At 43.7% G+C, this 18012-nt stretch overlaps 1 protein-coding gene across 11 annotated transcripts in view; it reads right to left on the reverse strand.

Annotated features, from left to right (window-relative positions):
* ILDR2 (immunoglobulin like domain containing receptor 2) overlaps positions 1–18012 on the reverse strand; it is a 275290-nt gene that overhangs the window by 15413 nt on the left and 241865 nt on the right. For 9 of the 11 annotated variants that reach the window (XM_069945913.1, XM_069945912.1, XM_069945917.1 and 6 more), the window contains one exon: positions 13451–13507. The exons of the other annotated variants lie outside the window; for them this stretch is intronic. In XM_069945913.1, coding sequence (XP_069802014.1) covers positions 13451–13507 — 57 coding nt within the window. The remainder of the gene's footprint in view (positions 1–13450; positions 13508–18012) is intronic. 11 annotated transcript variants of the gene reach the window in all.

Consider the following 18012-nt stretch of genomic DNA (forward strand, 5'->3'; position numbering starts at 1 on the left):
AGTGTTCACACTGAGCCAGTTTTTTTGGGATGCGGTAACCACCTGGGAACCTGATTTCCTCTTAAGTGTTTCACCTAAAGTAATGTTTTTACGATACGTGACAATGGGTTTGTGAATTGCTGTACTGTTAAGATCCGGGTCATCTTCTATATAATGCCAATGTTTGCGTATACTGTCATTAATACATCTATTCATATTGGTATTTTGAAAAGAAAAAACAAACCTTTTAGGTCTGGAGTGGGGTTTCTTTTTACTAAGTAGTAAGTGAGCACGGTTTTTTTCAGATACTTTTTCAATGGCCCTATTCACAATAGAGTGTGGGTATTTTCTTTCTTCTAGTCTTTGTGCTAGTTCGGACGCTTGTTGTGTAAACTTGTCTGTGGTATTATTAATTCTCTTAAGTCTCAAAAATTGGCTATACGGAATGCTGTTCTTCACCTGCTTAGGGTGGGAGCTATGGTAATGTAGAATGGAATTAGTAGCCTGCGGCTTTCTATATACAGAGGTAATCAGGTTCCCATCAGATATATCAACTAATACATCGAGGAACTCAATTTTATGCCCCCCAAATTTGCTAGTGAAAATCATATTAACGTTATTATTCTCATTCAAATATTTAACAAAATCATTAAACTGTCCCTCAGAGCCCTCCCAAACAATGAAAACATCATCCACATATCTAAAATAATTCTTAATGTGAGAAATAAAGGGGTTGCAACTGTGAAAAACAATATTCATCTCCATAAAGGCCAAAAAGAGATTAGCATAGGTGCATGATACGGGCGTACCCATCGCGGTACCGGTATTTTGCCCGTACCATGCACCCTCAAAAACAAAATAATTATTAGTGAGAATAAACAATAAAGCCTCCCTAACAAAATTACGTAGAACAAAGGGGTGATTAGTAAGCTCGAGGATGCGATCGATAGCCTCCACACCCGCATCATGAGGGATGCGGGTGTAGAGGCTCTCAACGTCCACCGAAACCAAGTGACAGCCAGGAGTAAAGTGGCTCTCCTCCAAGGCTAGTAGGAAATCGTTGGAATCTTTAAGGTACGCGGGGAAGCCATCCAGAAGAGGTCTGAGTAACCAATCCAAATATTGAGAGACCCCCTCGGTCGCGGATCCGATAGCGGATACAATGGGGCGACCGGGGGGCCTCTCAAGGCGAGTGAAACAGTCTGTCGCCTTGACGCTCCTGCTTCCACCTCCCTCCCCTGTATTCATGCCTGTTTGAATAAAGTGGACTATGTTGGCAGCATACGGTGAGTGCTAAGCTCTTTTCTACTTTTGGATCGTATTATAACTACTATAATACTGCCCCCTATTTACAGGAATATAACTACTATAATACTGCCCCCTATATACAGGAATATAACTACTATAATACTGCTCCTATATACAAGAATATAACTACTATAATACAGCTCCTATATACAAGAATATAACTACTATAATACTGCTCCTATATACAGGAATATACTACTATAATACTGCTCCTATATACAGGAATATAACTACTATAATACTGCTCCTATATACAAGAATATAACTACTATAATACTGCTCCTATATACAGGAATATAACTACTATAATACTGCCCCCTATATACAGGAATATAACTACTATAATACTGCCCCCTATATACAGGAATATAACTACTATAATACTGCTCCTATATACAGGAATATAACTACTATAATACTGCTCCTATATACAAGAATATAACTACTATAATACAGCTCCTATATACAAGAATATAACTACTATAATACTGCTCCTATATACAGGAATATACTACTATAATACTGCTCCTATATACAGGAATATAACTACTATAATACTGCTCCTATATACAAGAATATAACTACTATAATACTGCTCCTATATACAAGAATATAACTACTATAATACTGCTCCCTATATACAAGAATATAACTACTATAATACTGCTCCTATATACAAGGATATAACTACTATAATACTGCCCCTATATAAAGGAAAATAATTCTTATAATACCCCCTCATATGTATAGACAGATAAGTTGCCCGGTTAGGAGGATGACATGTAGCTGCTCGGTCATAGCAGGTCAGGGGCTGCGGTAGATAATGGACATTTCTCTGTTTTTCCTTCTCGCTCTTCTCGGTAATTGCCAATCAATTATCACAATTACATATTCTGTGCTCGGTGAAGTGGATGGAGCCATCATCCATTGTTAGATGAAGGGACGGACTCTATGGAGGATATGAGATTGCTGTGACTCAGCGGGGGGGAATTTAACTCGGGATATACTTGACTGTGACCGCAGCTCGATGTGACACCTGCGTCTCTTGCAACAAACACATTATACGGTGACTGTTCCGAGCCGCGAGGTCACTTCAATTACATAATACACAGCAGGATGCGGGTCAATAATATAGATTCCGTGCGGAAGGAAGGGAAATGTATTACTTTTTATGTTCTATTTATTAAAGGGGGTTTTATAGCAACAACATTTATCTCCTAGAGACTGACAGGGTGTACTGCCGCAACGTCTCCAGCGGCCATCCTCGTATGGACTCACCTTGATCTGCCCGGGGGCCCCAGTGGGCCAATCCCGACTTATATTTATTAACAATCCTTTTGGACGGCTGATGTATTGTATTGATGGTAACACTCATTTATGGAGCGTTCCTCGAAGGCGGCTCTATTTTCCTTTCTCTATGAAATTAAAAAGAACGCTAACTAGTTAGAGGGATTGTATCACTTGGATATAATAATTTTTTTACTGATTAGATCAAGTTCCTTTTTTTCAATTTGTTCTTATTTTCTGGGGGGAAAAATAAAAATATATATCTATATATATATATATATTGCACATTATCATGGGGGTGGCCATCTTTTTTTCTGAGCTATTTTTAACAGCAGTTAGTAATATGGATTACAGCATGCCCCATGGACACAAACAACAATGGACAGGAATAGAGATGAGCAAACCGAGTTCGGGTTCGAGTCCTTCCAAACCCGAACGTTCGGTATTTGATTAGCTGGGGCTGCTGAACTTGGATAAAGCTCTAAGGTTGTCTGGAAAACATGGGTACAGCCAATGACTATATCCATGATTTCCACATAGCCTTAGGGCTTTATCCAACTTCAGCAGCCACCGCTAATCAAATGCTGAACGTTCAGGTTCAGATGGACTCCAGCATGCTCCAGGTTCGCTCATCTCTAGACAGGAACGATCCTTAGAAATTAAAGGGGTTATCCAGAGCTACAAAAACATGGCCACTTTCTTCCAGAGACAGCACCACTCTTGTCTTCCGGTCAGGTGAGGTTTGTAAATAAGCTCCATTCACTTCAATGGAACTGAGTTACAAAACCTGCACCAAAACTGGAGATAAGAGCTGTGCTGTCTCTGCAAGAAAGTGGCCATGTTTTTGTAGTGCTGGATAATCCCTTTACTGGGTTTGCTCTGTGACCTTTCCATATAGGGGGAGGCTGAGCTGTGAGCTTCATCTATTATCTTCTCATCTGTCACCGTTAATCTGTACAGATGACTTTACAGTAGTCTCCTCCTTATCGTCTCACTGCCCCTTTCATGTGTGTAGCTGAGATACATAAAGCTGTATGCACAATGCTTGGGCCAGCAGGGGTTACACACTATGCAACAGAGTTAATGAATAGGACGGGGGGTGCGCTGTGTCATCCTGATCGCTGTTATTAGCGCAGACACTAGACTGGGATCAGGCCCATTCATGTTACACAATTTTCCGATTCCATGTTACAATCAGTATAATTAGTCTCGGCCATCTGCTTAGTGCAAGCAAGACGGCCATTACTGGCTGGGCCGCCGCATCAGTACTGTGCTGCACCAAGAGCGAAGCCCTGAGGTCTCTGCTGGGAGGAAGCAAAGCTTAACCCTTTCATGGCTGCAGGGCCAGAAACAGTGGTAGCAAGACCTCTATTAAAATCAACAGATACTGGATAGGCCCGTCCCCGTTGTCAGCTGCAGGACACAGTAAGGGGCCCCCACAGTAAGAGCGATAGTTGCAGATCCTTTGGAACAGTGAGGCCCAGGGACCCCCATAACAGTAACAGGGTCTCAGTAATAGCAAAAGTTAAAGGGTCCACAGTCCAAAGCACAAGAAACAGGACCTCCAGAAACAGCAACAGGCACAGAACCCCGAGTAGTTGTAAAAGTCACAGGACCCCTAAAACAGCAACAGGCACGGGACTCCCAGTATAAGGAAGAGCTACAGTAACTCCCAGTGCAGCTGCCAGCCACCTGACCCCCTGTACTGGTAACAGGCACGGGACTCCCAGTATAAGGAAGAGCTACAGTAACTCCCAGTGCAGCTGCCAGCCACCTGACCCCCTGTACTGGTAACAGGCACGGGACTCCCAGTATAAGCAAGAGCTACAGTAACTCCCAGTACAGCTGCCAGCCACCTGACCCCCTGTACTGGTAACAGGCACAGGACTCCCAGTATAAGCAAGAGCTACAGTAACTCCCAGTACAGCTGCCAGCCACCTGACCCCCTGTACTGGTAACAGGCACAGGACTCCCAGTATAAGCAAGAGCTACAGTAACTCCCAGTACAGCTGCCAGCCACCTGACCCCCTGTACTGGTAACAGGCACAGGACTCCCAGTATAAGCAAGAGCTACAGTAACTCCCAGTACAGCTGCCAGCCACCTGACCCCCTGTAGTGGTAACAGGCACAGGACTCCCAGTATAAGCAAGAGCTACAGTAACTCCCAGTACAGCTGCCAGCCACCTGACCCCCTGTACTGGTAACAGGCACAGGACTCCCAGTATAAGCAAGAGCTACAGTAACTCCCAGTAAAGCTGCCAGCCACCTGACCCCCTGTACTGGTAACAGGCACAGGACTCCCAGTATAAGCAAGAGCTACAGGACCCCCTATCATTAAAAAGCCAAAGGGCCCAATGACCGTCTCAAGACCCAAAGTAATAGTGAATGCTGTAGCGTCCCGAGTAACAGCAATCGGCACAAGGCTCCCACTAACAGCAAGAGCTACTGTACTTCTAGTATAAGCAACGGCCAGGGGACCCCAGAAATGGCAACAGCCACTGAACCCCTGATAACAGCAATAGGCACAGGACCCACAGTAACAAAAATGGGCCCCTCCAGTAATAATAAAAGCTAAAGAACCTGAAGTAACAGTGCCAGCCTGAGGGCTGCCAGTAATGGTGAAAGCTTTGCGGTCCCCTGTAATAGCAACAGGCACAAGGCTACCAATAGCAGCAACAGCTTGAGGAGCTTCCATTAAAAGCAACAGTAGCAGAACCCCACCACTGGCAACAACCACTGGACCCCACTACTGGCAACAACCACTGGACCCCACTACTGGCAACAACCACTGGACCCAACTACTGGCAACAACCACTGGACCCAACTACTGGCAACAACTACTGGATCCCCAGTACTGGTAACAGCTACTGAACCCCATTACTGGCATCAGCCACTGGATCCTGAATATTGGTAACAGACGCTGGACCCCACTACTGGCAAAAGCCACTGAATATCCAATACTAGTAACAGCCAATGGACCCCAATAATAGTAACAGTCACTGGACCCCATTACTAGTAACAGCCACTGGACTCCAAAACTGGCAATAACCACTGCATTCCCAATAACAGCAACAGCCACTGGACCCACAATAACAAAAATGGGCCCCTCCAATAAAAGCCAAAGAACCTGCAGTAATAGTGCCAGCCACAGGGCCACCAGTAATGGCAAAAGATTCCCAAAGGCTCCCAATAGCAGCAACAACTTTATTTACAACTTTAATACAACTTCCAGTAAAAGCAACAGCTGCAGGACCCCACTACTGGCAACAATTACTGGATCCAATACTGGCAACAGCCACTGCACCCCAATACTGGTAACAGCCACTAGATGCCCAATACTGGCAACAACCACTGGATCCCCAATACTGGCAACAGCCACTGTACCCCAATACTGGTAACAGCCAATAGATGCTGAAAACTGGCAACAACCACTGGATCCCCAATACTGGTAACAGCCACTTGATCTCCAATACTGGTAACAGCCATTGGATCCTCAATACTGGTAACAGAAACTGGTTCCCCAATACTGGTAACAACCACTGGATCCCCAATACTGGTAACAGCCACTGGATCCTCAACACTGGTAACAGCAACTGGTTCCCCAATACTGGTAACAACCACTGAATCCCCAATACTGACAGCAGCCACTGCACCCCGATACTGGTAACAGCCACTGGATGCCCAATACTGGCAACAACCACTGGATCCCCAATACTGGTAACAGCCACTTGATCTCCAATACTGGTAACAGCCACTGGATCTCCAACACTGGTAACAGCAACTGGTTCCCCAATACTGGTAACAGCAACTGGTTCCCCAATACTGGTAACAGCAACTGGTTCCCCAATACTGGTAACAGCCACTGGATCCTTAATACTGGTAACAGCAACTGGTTCCCCAATACTGTCAACAACCACTGGATCCCTAATACTGGCAACAACCACTGAATCCCTAATACTGGCAACAGCCACTGAATCCCTAATACTGGCAACAGCCACTGAATCCCTAATACTGGCAACAGCCACTGAATCCCTAATACTGGCAACAACCACTGAATCCCTAATACTGGCAACAGCCACTGAATCCCTAATACTGGCAACAACCACTGGATCCTTAATACTGGTAACAACCACTGGATCCTTAATACTGGTAACAGCAACTGGTTCCCCAATACTGTCAACAACCACTGGATCCCTAATACTGGCAACAACCACTGAATCCCTAATACTGGTTACAGCCACTGGATCCCTAATACTGGCAACAACCACTGAATTCCTATTACTGGCAACAACCACTGAATCCCCAATACTGGTAACAGCCACTGGACCCCAAAACTGGCAACAGCCACTGGACCCTCAAACTATCAACGGCCACTGGACCCCAATACTGGCAATAGCCACTGGACCCCAATACTGGCAATAGCCACTGGACCCTGAACAACAGTAAAAGCCCCAAAACTACCAGAACTAGCAAAAAGAGGCCACAAGACAGGCAAATGGTGTGCAGACTAGGTGGAGCTTCACAGCATCACCTAGTAACAATAACGTAAAATCTCTGTTGCTCGGCCCCGGCCCCGCTCTGCTGCTCTTCGTGTAGAACATTTACTAAAATGTAATTTTTAGGTGAATATTTGTACACATTTTGCCGCCAGACGGGTTCACCTACCGAGCGCTCTGGTCTCTGCTCCCCGCTCTCTGGACTGAGCGGCTCCTTCAATGAATTTTTCATCCTGGCCCATGAATGATGACATGTAACAATCCATACTATCCATTATTCACCAGTCCCTTCCATACATTATTCAATGCACACTTCTTGCAGGGAATTGATGGAATAAATTTGATTTCTTAGGAATAACATTTTGAGATCAAGTCTAATATTTGTTCTACATTTCGTGCGGGTGTTGAAAGTCAGAACACAAAGAGTCAAATCCTCCAGCGCCTATGATGTGTATTTAAAGGGGACACCCGCCAAGTACCTGACCTTTCATTTTTACAGTAATTACGATTAGCATACATTATAATGATGAGTAACTTTATTGTCAGGTCTAATTATACTCCAGGCACATACGAAGATGTGTGAAAGGAAACCTGTCACACTGAACAGGAACTGAATATATATATATATATATATATATATATATATATATATATATATATATATATATATATTCCAGTATAACTCCTAACTTATTCATCTAAACTTCTAAACAGTCCAATAGGTGGAGTCTTAGAAGTCCAGCAGGTGGGCCTATTTACTGATTGACATCTTCCCAGTAAAATAACTGTCAATCACTGAGCAGGACCGCCTACTGGACTCCTAAGGACAGAACAAACATGTTTAGAAGAATGAATTATACTGAGTGTACAGAAAAAATGTAGACTCTTTGTAGGAGGCACAAAATTAGCCTTAAAAGGGGTTATCTAGGATATAAAAAGAAAAATATAAACACAGCTACTTTCTTGCAATTACAGCGCCAGCGTGGCATTAAAATTCAGCTCTATTCACTTCAATGTAACTGAGCTGCACCTCCTCCTGAAACCAGTGGAGTTTGATGAATAATTTTCTGGGATGATTTTATTGATGGCCTATCGGCGGTGTCAATGCTGTGCCGCCACCTTAATGATCAGTGATTGATCAATGATTAATAAAATAAAACCTAGAAAACCCCTTTAAGGGTGCGTTCACACCTACAGGATCTGCAGCAGATCTGCAGCAGATTTGATGCTGTGTTCAGTTATTTAAATGAAATCTGCTGCAGAAAATCAGCTGCAGATCCTGTAGGTGTGAACGCACCATAAAGGACTTTTTTTTCCAAATCAACTGATGTCAGAAAGTTATATAGATTTGTAAATTACTTCTATATAAAAATCTCCAGTCTTCCAGTACTTATTAGCTGCTGTATGTCCTGCAGGAAGTGGTGTATGCTTTCCAGTTTGACACAGGGCTCTCTGCTGCCCCCTCTGTCCATGTCAGGAACTGTCCAGAGCAGCAGGATGGGAATTTTACAGACCATTCAGACACTTTAAGGTCCATGTGTACTTCTCGAGTGCAAAAAAGTAAATCAAAATAAATAAGTGCCTTTACAAACAGTTTTAATTAAAACTTTCCCACGCTGTGACATCATCACAATCTGACATCATACATCACAGAGGTGGTGCGGGCGCAGGAGATCCCCCAAGGTATCTAAGTGACTAGACAGAGAGAGGGATCATGGGATGCTGATGGGTTGCCATGGTAACCCCAAAGTGAGGCCCAAGGCTGCCTGTAAGAACCTGTAAGTTATTATTTTGCGTGGTGTCAACTAGATAGCTAGATTTTTTTTTGTATGATCCAGAATCTGCGTGGATGTCACACCAGATAGGTTGGATCATACCTCCCAACTTTTTGGACGGCCAAAGAGGGAAAACTGCGGACAGGATTACAAATGTTTCTCAGTAATTGTCCGCATTTGCAGGGATTAAGTGTTAAATAGGTGACACAGACAAACAATGGCTTTATTTTTTATTTCTTTTTTTTTTGTAGCATGGATCATGTGTCCAAAACGGATCCGTAACGCCTACAGATGTGTGTATGGGGCCATAGAAATCAATGAGTCTGTATGTGTGACAACGGCCATAATGTCACATGATTCATCTGGATATAACATCTTTTTGGGATCCAATTTGCACCACATGATGGAATAATATGCAAATTTGGGTCTATTATAAAGTAGGAAACCAGACACTTTCTAGAGCAACATAGAAAGATTATTAATGCCAATCTCAATTCTAGGTCAAAAAGAGGGACATGTAAGCGGCAAAGAGGGACAGAGGGACATGGGTTAAAAGTAGGGACTGTCTCTCCAAAAGAGGGACACTTAGAAGGTATGGGTTGGATGTAGAGATAACCCGCGTCCAAAACCTCTGCCCAACTGGCAGCAAAATGTCATGTGACGTATTAAAGAAGCTGGGATACTGAGTCCGCAAGTCATATCTGCTGCATACATATAGAATTTACCCCACTATATATATATATATATATATATATATATATATATTAATACACACATATACACACCCCAAATATATATACATTTTAAATCCATAGCTCCATAGCCAGAGATCACATGCCTAAAAGAACAGCGCCAGTTTTAGGGCCTTATTCCACCAGACGCTTATCGTTCAGATTATTGTTAAATCGTTCAAATCTAAACGATAATCTTTCGGTTGAAATGCAGTTAACGACGATCGAACGAGAAATCGTTGATCGCTTTATAAGACCTGGTTATCCAAGTCAGTTCATAGATAGAAACAAGTCGGCACTACTACGGCTTCTATTACACAAGTAGCTTCGCCAGCAGCGTATATAGCAAAAGTTCACTCTTACATCCACCTTATCATGCGGTGCAGCAATCGGACAAAGTTCAGTAATAACTTGTAACGTGCTAGGCAAGAAATAGAAAAAATTCCGAGTGCACTCACCGGTGGTGTAGATGAAATATCCTTTTATTCGCGCATATTAGCGCAGTGTAAATTCATGGGGAGAGGGAAAGTAGGACGCCAACACCTTCCACCAGGGATTACAGCTGTTTCACGCCTACTAATCGGCGCTTCTTCTGAAGAAGCGCCGATTAGTAGGCGTGAAACAGCTGTAATCCCTGGTGGAAGGTGTTGGCGTCCTACTTTCCCTCTCCCCATGAATTTACACTGCGCTAATATGCGCGAATAAAAGGATATTTCATCTACACCACCGGTGAGTGCACTCGGAATTTTTTCTATTTCTTGCCTAGCACTTTATAAGACCTGGACCTATTTTTATCGTTGCTTGTTCGCAAAACGGTCGCAAATCGTTCGCATTGAATAAGACGTCGTTCGGTCGTTCGCAGTAGATAGGAACACAATAGAAATAGCGAAGAAAAAAGATCGCAAATACGATCATAAGTAACAATTATCGTTCCATGGAAATGAGTGAACATTTTCAGGTCTTTCGTAATAGCGGTCGTTTGAGATCGTTAATCGTTAACGATTATGCGAACGATAATCGTCTGGTGAAATAGGGCCCTTAGACCATAGGCTGTGTCTGGTATTGCAGTTCAAACGAAGGGGGTTAAGCACGGATACCAGACACAACCTCAGTGTGGCGCTGTTACTGGATAAACAAATACATGTGTTACAAGATTAGCTGGTTGTTTCTGGTACTGCAGTTGAGCTTTACTTAGGGCCCTATTCCACGGGACGATTATTGTTCGCATAATCGTTAACGATATACGATCCAAACGACCGCTATTGCGAAAGACCTGAAATCGTTCACCCATTAACATGGAAAGATAATCGTTACTTATGATCGTTCTTGCGGTCGTCTTGTCGTTGCTATTGCGTTTGTCACTACTGCGAACGACTTCTTATTCAATGCGAACGATTTGCGAACGAGCAACGATAAAAATAGGTCCAGGTCTTATTAAACGTTTAACGATTTTTCATTCGGTCGTTAATCATTAACTGCTATTCAAACGAACGATTATCGTTTAGATTCAAACGATTTAACGATAATCTGAACGATAATCGTCCCGTGGAATAGGGCCCTTAAAGTAGCAGATTACATTTTTTTTTATTTGCCCTCCTCCCCCGCTAGGTGCTAGTGCGTATACTCACCACAGGTGACCAGTGTCCTGTGGCGCAGCTTAGTTCTGGTCCCGCGGCGCCATTTAAATCCGTTGCACGCTCACGTTATCTGCTCCTTTGACCCCTCTTCTGTCTCCTGTGATTTAACGCTGGAAGTCATGCTCTCCCATAGAGAACGCATTGTTTGTAACACGTGACTTCCGGCGTTGAATCACAGGAGACAGAAGAGGGGTCACATGAGCGGATGACTTGAGCACACGCCATATATGAACGGCGCCACAGAACCGGAACAAAGTCGCGCCGCGGGACACTGATCACCTGTGATGAGTATACACACCAGTGCCTAGCGGGGAGGGGCAAATGAAAAGAAATCCCGAACTGCTTCTTAAAACATGCCCCAATAACTGACACTACCTGTGGACAGATGTGGCGCCATTCGTAGAAGCCATGTTTTATTTTAATTTTTTTTTACAATTTAAACCTTTATCCAGGATTAGACAAATATCGGTGCTTTCTTCCATAAACAGCGCTCTATTGTCTTCCGTTTGTATCTGGTAGTTCGGAAAAAAAGCAGCAGCCATGGTTTTCTAAACCTGGTTACCCCCTTTAACATTTACTGACTATAAGTGACAGCTGGCAGGGTGGATGTACTATCCGGGGTCATTCTCCCCCATTGCTGCTCCTATGCTTAGAATTAGCTAGAATAACCCAATATATGATAATAATACACTGTCCATTATAAATACATAAAAACTAGAGATGAGCGAACCTGGAGCATGCTCGAGTCGATCCGAACCCGAACGTTCGGTATTTGATTAGCTGGGGCTGCTGAACTTGGATAAAGCTCTAAGGTTGTCTGGAAAACATGGATACAGCCAATGACTATATCCATGTTTTCCACATAGCCTTATGGCTTTATCCAACTTCAGCAGCCACCGCTAATCAAATGCCGAAAGTTCAGGTTCGGATCGACTCGAGCATGCTCCAGGTTCGCTCATCTCTAATAAAAACAGCAGCAAAGTAACGGGTGTATTGTAGGAACGGCCTGAGGTTGTGGGGGAGCGGAGGACATATATAATGTATGTAGCCTGTTCTATCGGTCCATGAACAAGCGTCTAGTAAGAACAGAGACGCTGAGAATTACACACAGCGATTCTGTACTACGGCATTACTGTGGCAGCAACATACGCTGCCGCACTGTGACGGATCAACAAGCAAGGCTGGGAGAAAACCTTGTCGTCTCATGGGTGCTGATATTGGTCAGTGACCGCAGCTATAGGGGGCGTAGAGGCAGTAGTTGCAACCAGACTTTGGTGCCTGAGCCCTCTATCACATAAGAATCCAACAGTTATATATGGATTATGGAGCAGGTGTAAAGCTAACACACACATATTAGATATGAGTCGGCCAACCCCAGTGTATTTCAGCAGGACTGGATGACTATCTAATGTGTTTTGTCTCGACTTTCCCCTGATGACAAATATTGAGGGTGAAATAGGTCAGGAATTTTGGAGTCTTTCTCCCCGCTCTATATGCATAACTCATACATGCTTAAAGGAGTACTCCAGCAGAAAAAAATGGTTTCAGAAAGTTATATAGATTTGTAGTTTACTTCCATTTAAAAATATCCAGTCTTCTACTACTGATTAGCTGCTGTATGTCCTGCAGGAAGTGGTGTATTCTTTCCAGTCTGACACAGTGCTCTCTGCTGCCACCTCTGTCCATGTCAGGAACTGTCCAGAGCAGCAGCAAATCTCCATAGAAAACCTCTCCTGCTCTGGACAGTTCCTGACACGGACAGAGGTGGCAGCAGAGAGCACTGTGTTTGGAAAGAATACACCACTTCCTGCAGGACATACAGCAGCTAATAAGTACTGGAAGACTACTGGAAGACAAATCTACATAACTTTCTGAAACCAGTTTATTTAAAAGAAAAAGATTTTCAAAAGAGTACCCCTTTAATATATTGTTGTCTATATATAAGTATCAGGCACAAACAAGCATGCTGTCCCCAGAGATGCCGGCAGGGTATAGGGGCCCTTGGGTGCTCTTACATAGGGCCCGCTGCTGCCTTTTGTCTGGCCCTGATGTTGTGTGTAGTAAATGTGACTGAAGCAGCCCAGTAACAATTCATCGACCTTCATCAGACATGAACAGCGTAATACAGAGACTGTCCTATTAGGAAAACCTGACCTGGCAGAGAGTGGAGACAGATGGAAGAGACAGATGGATGAATAACAGATCGGTAGAAACACTTAGAAGATGACACTGGGTACCTGGCATAAATTCCACTTCAAAACTGGGCAACAGATCAGCAAGCACCCCTGTCTTGCCTGAAAGAGAGAAAGAGGAAGAAAAAGACAGAAAATTAGAATCAGATGTGGAAAACCATTCTAGATAAAAGTGGACAGAGGTAGGAAGGAGAGGATGGTGCTAAGATCGGTATAACCAGATAGAGATAATGTGTGAGACCATCTCCATTCCTACTAAAGATGAGCTCCCACCACATACCAGGTAAACGTAAATCGTAATGTAACATGCCCCACCTGTACATTTTATACTGGGTCACCAATGACTTCTATGGTTCTACAAGGTCCTACAAAGGTGTTGAAGGAGCATCGAAAGGCTGTCCTGGCACTGGCTTAGCACAGAGTAGACCATCTTTTGGCAGTAGTTATGGCATCTTACAGTAAGGGTGTTATTACACAGGCCTATGGGGGCCCAATAATAACTATAAACGAGTGCCAATCTGCTAGATCGGCGCTTGTTTACTGGGCCTATTACACGGCCCGATTGTCGTTTAACAAGGGCTGCAGGGACATTGTTACCGATGTCTTTGCAGCCCTTGCTTAACTTAATACATTACCTGTCCATGGTCCAGGGCTCCTCTTGCGGTCTTCTCCCCGGGTCCCGCGCGCTCCAGCTTCAGAGCGGCCTGTCTCAGCTGCGGCGGTCCCGGCCAGTGAGTGGCTGAGCGGCCTGTCAGCTCAGACACGCCGCTCTAAGGCTGGAGCGTGCGGGACCCGGGGAGAAGACTGCAAGAGGAGCCGGGCTGTCTGGACTGGTAATGTAAATCGTCAGCTGCCGGCTGCACACCGCTATTGCACGTAGCGATGCGCGTTTGGCGCCCGACAATTAGAGGTTCAAACCTATATCAATGATCAGGCGATTCGGCTGATTATCTTTCCGTGTAAAAGTACCCTAAGTCTTTGAGCCATCAAAACAACTGATAGCTCTATACGTTGCATAAAGAGAAGAGTTTATAACTGGTGTTATAAATATGGTCACCAATATGGCAAGTGCACAAAAGGCAAACACTTCTTATTGGGTTGCTAGGACGGTCTGTATTGAGCTTCCTTGACTTTTCCAATCAACTTTGAGTGACAGCTCTAGCGACCACAAGAGCTGAGAGAAGGGTCTGAGGAAGCTCTCCATACAGAAAGCCCCCAACCAACTTGTTGAGGTGAGAGCCAGGACAACATTCTTCCCAAGCTGCATGAGCACAACTCAAGGTATCGCTGCAGTCTTTTGTCTTCTGTATAGAGGTGCCCAGTAATTCTCTACACAGTTCTGTCGAGAAGATGTGTAGGACCATCAGAAATTATTGTTGACATATAAATTCCGAGCAGTTCTGAACCCTATGACCACCAAGTTGGGATCCCGTCCCGAGACTCCAGTGAGCCATGTTCTTTGTTGGTTCCTTCCTTCTCACGTTTCTGATATTTACAGAGACGTCACCAGCAATATTTCCCCGATACCTATTATAGCGAGATCCCATTACAAAATAATAAGCGCCATTAGTCTAGTAATGCAATTTGTCTGAAAATCTGTTTAAGGTCCATAATGGTAAGACAAGGAAGAAGGAAGATTCTCATAAAACCGAAGCTAAAGATCTATGATTAAGAGATTGAGTCACCAGTCCCCAAAGGCGTCTTTAATCTTATGTTACATGGTTAATAGGTTTCATAAAAATAAGGACTATTATAGGAGAAGAAACCAAGCAATAAATAGGAGGAGGCAAAAGGAAGACAAAGGGTCTAAAGCACCCGAAGGAAGACATGGGACCTAGGAAGGAACACGTGGGATTCAAGGAGGGATCTGGAATGGATTATTTGTTTCGGGAGAAGGTAAAAAACCTAAAGAAGAGAAGGGGTACATGGAATCTGGGGAAACTGAAGGGTTACAATGGACCTGAGGGTGAAGAAAAGATATGCGACGTCTGAAGAGGAAGAAGGGATACATGGAGGAAAAAATGGATACTCAAAATCTGTGGAGGAAGAAGAGCTACATGGATCTGAGAAGAAGGGATATGTGAACTCTGAGGAGGGATGAGGGATATGTGGTATTAGTGGAGGAAAATGGCATACATGGAATGTGAGGAAGATGAAGGCATACATGGAATCTGAGGAGGAAGAAGGGATACATGGAATCTGAGGAGGAAGAAGGGATACATGGAATCTGAGGAGGAAGAAGGGATACATGGAATCTGAGGAGGAAGAAGGGATACATGGAATCTGAGGAGGAAGAAGGGATACATGGAATCTGAGGAGGAAGAAGGAATACATGGAATCTGAGGAGGAAGAAGGAATACATGAAATCTGAGGAGGAAGAAGGAATACATGGAATGTGAGGAGGAAGAAGGGATACATGGAATCTGAGGAGGATGAAGGCATACATGGAATGTGAGGAGGAAGGAGGAATATATGGAATCTGAGGAGGAAGAAGGTATACATGGAATCTGAGGAGGAAGGAGGAATATATGGAATCTGAGGAGGAAGAAGGGATACATGGAATGTGAGGAGGAAGAAGGGATACATGGAATGTGAGGAGGAAGAAGGGATACATGGAATGTGAGGAGGAAGAAGGGATACATGGAATGTGAGGAGGAAGGAGGAATATATGGAATCTGAGGAGGAAGAAGGTATACATGGAATCTGAGGAGGAAGGAGGAATATATGGAATCTGAGGAGGAAGAAGGGATACATGGAATGTGAGGAGGAAGAAGGGATACATGGAATGTGAGGAGGAAGAAGGGATACATGGAATGTGAGGAGGATGAAGGCATACATGGAATGTGAGGAGGAAGAAGGAATACATGGAATCTGAGGAGGAAGAAGGGATACATGGAATCTGAGGAAGAAGAAGGAATACATGGAATCTGAGGCGGAAGAAGGGATACATGGAATCTGATGAGGAAGAAGGGATACATGGAATGTGAGGAGGAAGAAGTAATACATGGAATCTGAGAAGGAAGAAGGGATACATAGAGTTCGAGGAGGAAGAAGGGATACATGGAATCCAAAAAGGAACAACGGATACATGGAATGTGAGGAGGAAGAAGTAATACATGGAATCTGAGAAGGAAGAAGGGATACATAGAGTTCGAGGAGGAAGAAGGGATACATGGAATTCGAGGAGGAAGTAGGCATACGTAGAATCTAATGAGCAAGAAGGGATACATGGAATCTGAGGAGGAAGAAGGGATAGAAAGAATCAGAGGAGGAAGAAGGGATACATGGAATGTGAGGAGGAAGGAGGAATACATGGAATCTGAGGAGGAAGAAGCTATACATAGAATCTGAAGAGGAAGAAGCTATACATAAAATCTGAAGAGGAAGAAGAGATACATGGAATCTGAGGAGGAAGAAGCTATACATAGAATCTGAAGAGGAAGAAGAGATACATGGAATCTGAGGAGGAAGGAGGAATACATGGAATCTGAGGAGGAAGAAGCTATACATAGAATCTGAAGAGGAAGAAGCTATACATAGAATCGGAAGAGGAAGAAGAGATACATGGATTCTGAGGAGGAAGAAGCTATACATAGAATCTGAAGAGGAAGAAGAGATACATGGAATCTGATGAGGAAGAAGGGATACATGGAATGTGAGGAGGAAGAAGTAATACATGGAATCTGAGAAGGAAGAAGGGATACATAGAGTTCGAGGAGGAAGAAGGGATACATGGAATCCAAAAAGGAACAACGGATACATGGAATGTGAGGAGGAAGAAGTAATACATGGAATCTGAGAAGGAAGAAGGGATACATAGAGTTCGAGGAGGAAGAAGGGATACATGGAATTCGAGGAGGAAGTAGGCATACGTAGAATCTAATGAGCAAGAAGGGATACATGGAATCTGAGGAGGAAGAAGGGATAGAAAGAATCAGAGGAGGAAGAAGGGATACATGGAATGTGAGGAGGAAGGAGGAATACATGGAATCTGAGGAGGAAGAAGCTATACATAGAATCTGAAGAGGAAGAAGCTATACATAAAATCTGAAGAGGAAGAAGAGATACATGGAATCTGAGGAGGAAGAAGCTATACATAGAATCTGAAGAGGAAGAAGAGATACATGGAATCTGAGGAGGAAGGAGGAATACATGGAATCTGAGGAGGAAGAAGCTATACATAGAATCTGAAGAGGAAGAAGCTATACATAGAATCGGAAGAGGAAGAAGAGATACATGGATTCTGAGGAGGAAGAAGCTATACATAGAATCTGAAGAGGAAGAAGAGATACATGGAATCTGAGGAGGAGGAAGCTATACATAGAATCTGAAGAGGAAGAAGAAGGAATACATGGAATCTGAGAAGAAAGAAGGTACACATGGAATCTGAAGAGGAAGAAGGCATACATGGAATCTGAGGAAGAAGAAGAGATACAGTACATGGAATCTAAGGAGAAAGAAGGCATACGTAGAATCTGAGGAGGAAGAAGGGATACATGGAATCTGAGGAGGAAGAAGGGATACATGGAATCTGAGGAGGAAGAAGAGATACAGAACATGGAATCTAAGGAGAAAGAAGGCATACATGGAATCTGAGGGAAAAAAAG

Source organism: Dendropsophus ebraccatus, chromosome 11 (assembly GCF_027789765.1).
Source record: "Dendropsophus ebraccatus isolate aDenEbr1 chromosome 11, aDenEbr1.pat, whole genome shotgun sequence".
NCBI lineage: Eukaryota > Metazoa > Chordata > Amphibia > Anura > Hylidae > Dendropsophus > Dendropsophus ebraccatus.